The following is an 8076-nucleotide window of genomic DNA, read 5'->3' as shown; positions in this document are numbered from 1 at the left end:
GGTCACCAAGAAGAAAGCCAGCCTTATCATTTTTTTTAACATGCAACTTTCTTTGTTAAAACTGCTTCTTTCCAACAATTTTAACCTGGTTTTAGGAACAGGCAAATCAACTACCTTGCATTCAGCTGCTGTTAAAGTTAAGAGAAAAAAATAAATTTATCTAACCAATTTTATTTACATCAACATAAAATTCCTCCCAGTCTAACATCTGAGCTTCTCAAACTTCAGAGCATAGCAAAGTCGGGGAGGCCGTTAACATCACAAAAACCTGGGCTTCCTCCTCAGACGGCGGCGCAGTGGTTAAGTACGTGGGCCACGGAGCCAGTGGACTGGGTCACGGCCTGGCTCTTCCCCTCCCCAGCTGCATGGCTTAGGCAGTGGCTCAACCCCGTCGGCTTCACTTTCCCCACGTGTAAATCAGAAGTCATCCTCATACCTGCCTCTTATATGCATTCATGTGATGAAGCACTTAGGACAGCGCCAACCCAGCCCATGGTGAGCCCTACGCAAGCAAGGGTCCTGGCTGCCACTGACTCTGAACCTGGACCGGAGGGAGCCGAGCATCTTCGAAAGTTCCTCAGCTGACTCTGAGACAAAGAGGTCCAGGAATGGATGTTCGTTTATTGCTTGTGTCACTAATTAGACACCAACCACCCAGAATTCTCAAATCACCAGAATCGTCATGACCTACTTTGATGAGAAATGAGAGGTGACAAACTGACAACTCGCCTGGTTTTGTGGATGCGTATCGAGGTTGAGGAAGGGCGTTTCGAACCTCGCTACTTAAGGACGTGGGGATAGGAAAAACAGGAACATTTCCATGGCTTCTACACAAAACCTTTTCTGTTGAGATGGGGGCGCCAACTGATGTACTTCGGGAAAGTTTCTCAAGGGTCTTTAACTCTAACCCAGATCCAAAGAGCTGGGACCCACTTGACACCCAACTACGCGACGCAGGGGTCATCTTGGCACCGGGCAGCAGCCGGGGGCACTCACGCTGCTGTAGGAGGCAGGCCAATGGATCTCGTTGTAAGGGCTGATGAGGGTGTGCTGTGTCTGCAGTGCATAGGGGAAGGAAGTCACGTGCAGGGTCACGATGTTGGGGGCCTCCTTCACCTCCCGGCAGTTGAGCAGTCTGTCCACCAGTCCCACAGACAGGTCGCTTTGGGAGCAGAGATTATGAACAGCACCACTGAGGGGAGAAAAGGGGGAGAAGTGGCACTCAATAGAATGACTAATACTGATCGAGAATTCACAGGGATCAAGCAGTTGAATAAATTTATAACTAGCCCCCCCAACACTGTCAACAATCAAAGCTTATGGCTCTGCCCATGGCAAGGAAAATAAAAATTTTAAAAATGGCTGCACTGCAGTACCTGTCAGGGACTCCCCTGATACTCACTCCTGTGAAAGCTTGGCCAGGGCCCGGTGTTTATGGACGATCCCCTGCGAGGCACACAGTCCCCCTGCCCCTCAGGAGTGACCCACCCCCAGGAGTGCTCAGGGCATTGCCTTTCCGCCTGTGGCCCAGTCTCATTGCTACCCGTCTCCTTAATCCTTTTCCCTAAAGCCCTACTGATTTTACGATGATCCAAAGAAGATGTAAAATGGTAAATTCTACACTGGGTTTAAATGTACAGGAACAGAATGGGGAGCATTAGGGACAAGGGGCCAAGGAGACAAGTGCCACTCAGCCTGTCTCTGGGACAATGGCCTCACCGCAAATCTAGAGGAATAATGAAAATCAGTGCTTCACCTTTTGGGTGGCAAGTAGCTGCTCTGGGTAACCTACCCCCAAGATGAATATTTACCACATAGCTTTTAATACAATTCAGGATGTTTAAACTCCCCCAAGCCCATCCATGAACCCTAGATTGTCAACCCTTCATCCAGGTGATCTTTAAGGCTCTGCCAGCCCTAAGCTCTGAATCTGGGCTGAATCAAAGCCTTCCTCCACGATCTGACACGGGATCCCACGTCGGCAGCAGGGTCTAAATGCACACCCCTAAGGCCCCTCCCACGGAGATGACCAATCCTGATAAACGACTGGGAATCCTGCCAGACGCCAAGGCTGACACGGTATGAAATTTATCGAGTAAGTAAAATTGCCCCTGAAGAAGAGCCTCACCAGCTGTGACCCGTGGCACTGAGCCAAGGGGCCACCATCGAGAAGGGGCCTGGCGAGCTGCTCCTGTCAAGGTCCCTTCCCGCACCAATGTGGCACCTCGCTGCTCTGCCCCTAACGCCCCCAGCCCCAGCCCCGCGAAGCTGAGCGAGAAGCTTCCCTTCTTGAGCCTTAGTTTCCAGAACGGTACCTTTCAGAGGCTGCACCAGGTGGTCCCCTGAGATCACGCCCAGCTCCGAGGTTCTGAAGTACAGCCATGGCGTCTGCTTACAGATGCCACACCCCCACAGCACTCAGCTTAAGGCTGTACTCACAGTCCCAAGACTCACCCACATATGTTATTCCAAAGAAGGTCCATGCCACCCCTGCCGTGTGTCTAAGTCACACTAACCTCACAAGATCCCAGTGGGCATGGTCATGGATGAGGACAAAGAGCGTATGCGGATTCTGAAAGGAGTTTTGCAGAAAGGACTTAAATTTGGTCTGCGCCTCAGCATCTAGCTTCAGAACGTACTGTTCCACTCTCTGCTTGGTCACGTGCTCCTTTTCTAAGCCGAGCTCCAGTAAAACCCCTGCGACACAGTAGAAACACGTCAGTCACCCTGTGACAACCCTGTCACAGTTTTCATTCACTCGGCAGGCCCCTGATGATCCTTGCCTCCATGGCCAGCACTATGCTGGGCCCCGAGGCTAAAGGGATGCAGGAGACGCGGTGGGACAGGCAGCAGGCTCCAGCGCAAATGACCGTGGGGCGAGCATCAGGAGCTGGGCCAGAGGCAGGTCTGCCCACAGCTCGTGTGTGCACAGCAGCCCACCCAGGGGACACAGCAGAGCTGGCTTCATGAAACAGCTGATCCCAGGCATGGTGACTGCAGGGAAGGGAAGGGAAGTCCCGCCCCCTGGATGAAATCATCTCCCAGCCTGATGCCCCCCGGGCTGTGGGCTACACCAGGCTAGTGACTCCTTTAAGACATCAATTCTCTGTGTATTTCATATTTAACCCCTTAAAGGAGCAGGGAAAATGCATTAAGCTGGATGTCAACACAGAGATCATTGACCTGAGGGGGATGGAGTGAAAATTCAAGTCATGGTTCTACCTGTAACGGATTATAAAATCCTGGGCAAGTCACTATCTCTTAGCATCGGTCTTCTGATCTATGAAACGGGGCTGATATTTCTTGCCCCATCTAACTTGAGAAGCAAAGACTGGAGTTCCAACGCCAATCTGAATTTAAGTGGATCAGAGCTTTTCCAGGCAGACCTCCCGACATGCCCCCGAAAGGCCCCGTACCTGAATGCCAGACGTGGAACAGGGTCTGCTGGTAGGTCACTTCTGAGGGCGGGATACAAATCAAAAAGTCCACCTTCTCGAAGGATCCTAAGTCCAGGTTTTGGGTGCTGGAATCCGCAATCGAACACACGTGGGAGAGGAGCTTCTGTGCCACGGCCAGCTGGAAGGGCCGGACATGGTGGGGCTCCAGCCCATAACCTGGAACCAGAGCCGCCGTGAGCGTGAGGCGCCCCTGAGAGCAGATGGCCGCCGCCCTGGACCTCTGCTAGGGAATCAAAGAGGGGGCCCCCGTGACAAAGTGACACGAAGTGACAGGGAAAGGGAGAACAGAGTGCCTGCTCTAGGCTATGCACCATTGTAGTCACTTCACATACCTTTCGTAATTTAATAATAAAAGGATGAACAGAGATCAGGGAGCACAGAGATGATGAGCTATTCTCCCTGAAGGGGACAAGGACAGAATCCCAGGGAAGCTGATGCTGAGTTTGGACTTTGGAAGCGGCTGCAAGAGGAGACATCACAGCTCCTCAGGAACTTGGTACAAATAAAATATCTCAACAACGTGTTGATAAGCTGGAAATCACCACAGAGAAAATGCGCCATCTTGGCAAAAGAGGACAGATGTGCATTTCGGGGTAAATGAGCTTTATCGGTAAGGACTAAAATTGAAATTAGCTGTTAGGTCCAATTTGATGCTAAAGAGAAGCCCTGCCTTCCGGATGTGCTTCTAACATCACTTCCTTGTAGCCCCAGGGGTTCCCGGATGCTGCCTCACCAGCCCAGACCCGGCCACCTGCTCCTTCTTGCCACTCACTTGTGCACATCGGGGCCCCACCGACATCCAGGGACGCTGATTTGGTGACAGAGGAGGCAGTAAGTGAGGACGAAATATGGCCTTGATTTTCCTGATGAAATTTGTCCAGCAAAACGTCAATGTCGCCCTCTGCCCAAAAACAGAGAAAATAACAGAAATGGGTTTTGCATCTCGTGAAATTCAGCAAACACCTACGGAACACCTGCTAAGTATCAGGTGCTGTCCTGAGCCTGGGGAACTGGAGATAAAGGAGACATGGCCAGTCTTGCCAACGAGTCCACAGCCTATCAAGGAAGCTACACAGTGACCCCGTAGGTACTAGGACAGAAGGAAGAATGAGGTGGTAAAGGACAGGAGGAAGGTCCCAGCCCATCATGAAGGGGGCTGGCAAAGGTTTCTGGGAGGACACGGGTAAGTCTTGAGGGGTGAGCAGCCAAAGATGGGAGAAGGGCACGCACAGCACATAACCCATGGAACGAGGCACAGAGAACACACTGCTTCAGCGAGAAGCTTCAAAGCAGTTCAGAGCGGGAGGTAGGAGCCATGGTGGACGAGGCCTGAGAAGCAGAGGGGGACAGGCACAAGGCTTTCATGTGCCCCCAAAACAGAAATGACAAAGCCCCCACCTAGGACAACCCACAGCCAGTGCAGGAAGATGGCAGCCAGGGACCATGCCCGCCAGGGCCTCAAATGCTAAGGCACAGGACATAGCAGCCACCCTGCACATCTAAGTCAAGGCCAGCCTCAGCAGGTCACTAGGCGACGAGCTCTGAGATGACCTCCTTCCTTGTGCCTTCGTTTATTTCTGTCACTTATGAATCTGCAGCTGTCTGACTACAAGCCTACCTGGACAGAGGGAGCTAAAGAAGGCCCCCAAGGAGTCCACTTTCCCCGTAAGCAGGGCATAATTGACTTCTTTCTGGTACTCCGCTGGGGTGAGGAGGCTCTCGGAAAGGATCCGGGCTTGGTATTTTCCTGGAAAACAGACAACGACTTCCACTGGGCCTCTCCCCCTTCAGAGCAGCATACGAGCTCCTTGATGACGGGTTTACAGCTGTACCTCCTTATCTCTGTCCCCCGAGCCCAGCACCGTGCCTGGCTAAGAGCAGGGGTTCATGCTGGTTGCGTGGCAGCATGGCGCCCCATCCCGGCCCAGTGCAGCAGGGAGGGGAATAGAGGGGAAATCCAGAGGCACCGGCGTTGGAACCCACCTCTCCCCATTTCCTGGCTGCGTATTTAATCCTCCTGGACCCCACTTCCTTATTTGGAGCACAAGGCTAACAACAGTAGTACCCACTTCACAGGACTACTGTGCAAAGAAAACAAGACCATAGATACAGAACGTTCACCTTAACGCCTGACACACAGCAGGGGCTCAGGTGTATGACTCGAATCAATGTAAAAAAATTACACTGACGGGGCAAAGGGGGTCAAATATAGGGTTTAGGAGGAGGGTGAAGTGGGTAAAGGAGATCAAATATATGGTAGCTGAAGGAAATTGGACTTTGGGTGGTAAACACACAATAGAATATACAGATGTCAAATGATAATGTACACCTGAAAATTATATAATTGTTAACCAATGTTACCCCAATAAACTCAATTAAAAATAAAAAAATAAAAATAATTTATAAGAAACACGGAATGAGTTTAGGATCAAAGAATGCTATAAGATAACTGGAACATTCCACAGTAACGGTGTGAGTTTTTTAAAGGAAATTTAAATACAAAAATTTCGGATTTAAAATGTATAACACGTGTGGTACCATTTCTTTAAATGGGCCAAAAAAATATGAGCACACTGATCGGCCAAAAATGATCTGACACGTACAAGTTGACTCATGAAAATCCATGAGTACTATGGGAAAGTGTTAAGTATGAAGTTTTAGTCTTGACTCATAATTCTAAATCTCTGTTTGTATCCATGACTCCTTTAGAAAATGCTAGATTCAGAATCTCCCTTTTTTTTTTTTTCCTACTAAAATATGAAGCTGGGAATTAGGCACGCACATGGCTCTGACAGAATGAATTCGCGAGGTCGGTCATTGCACAGGATAACAAGAGAGTATGCACGAAGGACCGACCTGGCACATAAAAGTTGCTTGACACATTGCATTTCTTCCAAGAAACTGTCCTCTACTTTCCGTCACCCAGCTGCAGCCACGGGCACACGCTGGACTTTGTTATTATTGATAACCATGCCCTTTAGTAACCTTCACCTCCAGGACCCCGCCCTCCGACCACCTGACTCCACACTCTGAGAATCCCACTGCTCTCTCCGAAACCAGGGGCCTCCTGGACATTCTCCTGCCTTCCTTCGCTTCCTGTCCTCACGTCTCTCCTCCCCCGGACTGAGATCCCATGTCCATCCGCAGACACTCCCTAGCATCCATCCTCGACGCTGGCCACTCTCGCTGGCCAAACCCTCCTCCTGCTCCAGATCACTGTCCAAGCTGCTGGACACAGCTGGAGAAAAGGCTCTCGCCACGCCGACACGTGTCCCGGACCCTCGGAAGCACTGAAGCCCTGTCTGGGCCAACGCCACCACCTGCGTGCCGCAGCCCAGCCCCTCTCTCCTGCTCAGGGACGATTCCTTCGAATCATCACCTGTTCTCGCCTGCTTCACCCATTTCTCCCTCCCCATTGCCTCATTCCTCATACCAAACACGCTCTCCAATTTCCCCAGTTAAAACAAAACAAGAAAGCCCTGATCTCATTCCCTCTCCAATTATCATCTCATTTCTCTACTCCCTTTAAGGCAAAAGACCTCAAGTAGTTGATATTTGTTACTTCACTCATTCTCTCTTGAGCCCAACCCAACGACACCTTCATCCCCACCACCCACCAGGACGCTCTGTCGGGGTCACCGATGACCGTCCTGTTGACAGAGGGAGGAGCCAATTCTCAGGCCTCGACTCACCCGATGGAACAGGAGCATCTGACACATTCATCGCCTCTTCCTTCCCGAAACGCACCCTGCCCTCGGCCCCCCGAATCCCCTCTCTCTGCCCCCTCTTCTCCCGCTCCGCCCTTTCCCTCTCTCACAGGACTAGTCCTCAGACCGCGTCTTTCCTTCTACGCCGATGGACCAGCCATGGCGCCCATCTCTTGGCCTCCAAACCCCATAAATGCTGGCAACTCCCTTAATCTTCACACCCAACCTCTGCCCTGAACTTCTGATTTTCACATCCCACTTCCTGCCCAGCTGGATATCTGAAACGTAGGCCAAGCTAGTCAAAGAGAACTCTCGAAGCCACCCCAACCTCCACTGTCACCTCCTCCCTTCACAAACAAACAACTTTTAAAAACAATTCTAAGAAAAGAAAATAAACACTTCTCCTGCCGTCCCTCCCATCTCAACAGAAGGTAACTGCGTTATTCCAGCTGCACGGGCCGAACTCCTCAGGGTGGTCCCCGAGTCCCCGCTTCCTCCCACAGTTCACACAGGACCCACGGCAAACCCTAAGGGCACCAACTTGAAAATACACGCAGCATCCGGCCACTTCTCTCCACCTCCCCCAGCCTAGTCTGAGACACCGCGATGCCCAGACGAATCCAGCAGCTCCTCCCTGGTCACGCCACCCTCCCCCAGTCCATTCTCCACACGCAAATGGGGCGATGCTTCTAAGACCGAAGTCAGATGACATCTCTTCTCTGCTCAGAAACCTTCCACTGGTCTTCCAACTCGCACGGGAAAACCCCAAAGCTCTGACATGGCCTTCAGGGCCCTGCACAGTCCCACAGTCCCGCCCTCCGCCCTGGCTGTCCTGCTGTCTCTTTATCACGCCGAGCACCGTAGGTCGCCACGTGGTCTTGGGGACCCTGCAGCTGCCTCGATGTATCATT

At 51.6% G+C, this 8076-nt stretch overlaps 1 protein-coding gene across 1 annotated transcript in view; it reads right to left on the bottom strand.

Annotated features, from left to right (window-relative positions):
* Positions 1–8076, bottom strand: part of GREB1 (growth regulation by estrogen in breast cancer 1) — a 77992-nt gene that overhangs the window by 47983 nt on the left and 21933 nt on the right. The window contains exons 10-15 of the mRNA XM_023533605.1: positions 7392–7443; positions 5077–5243; positions 4231–4359; positions 3417–3614; positions 2517–2697; positions 997–1192 (exon numbers count right to left, since the gene is read on the bottom strand). Coding sequence (XP_023389373.1) covers positions 997–1192; positions 2517–2697; positions 3417–3614; positions 4231–4359; positions 5077–5243; positions 7392–7443 — 923 coding nt within the window. The remainder of the gene's footprint in view (positions 1–996; positions 1193–2516; positions 2698–3416; positions 3615–4230; positions 4360–5076; positions 5244–7391; positions 7444–8076) is intronic.

Source organism: Pteropus vampyrus, unplaced genomic scaffold (genome assembly GCF_000151845.1).
Source record: "Pteropus vampyrus isolate Shadow unplaced genomic scaffold, Pvam_2.0 Scaffold105, whole genome shotgun sequence".
Classification (NCBI taxonomy): domain Eukaryota; kingdom Metazoa; phylum Chordata; class Mammalia; order Chiroptera; family Pteropodidae; genus Pteropus; species Pteropus vampyrus.
This window is presented reverse-complemented; position numbering and strand designations above follow the sequence as displayed.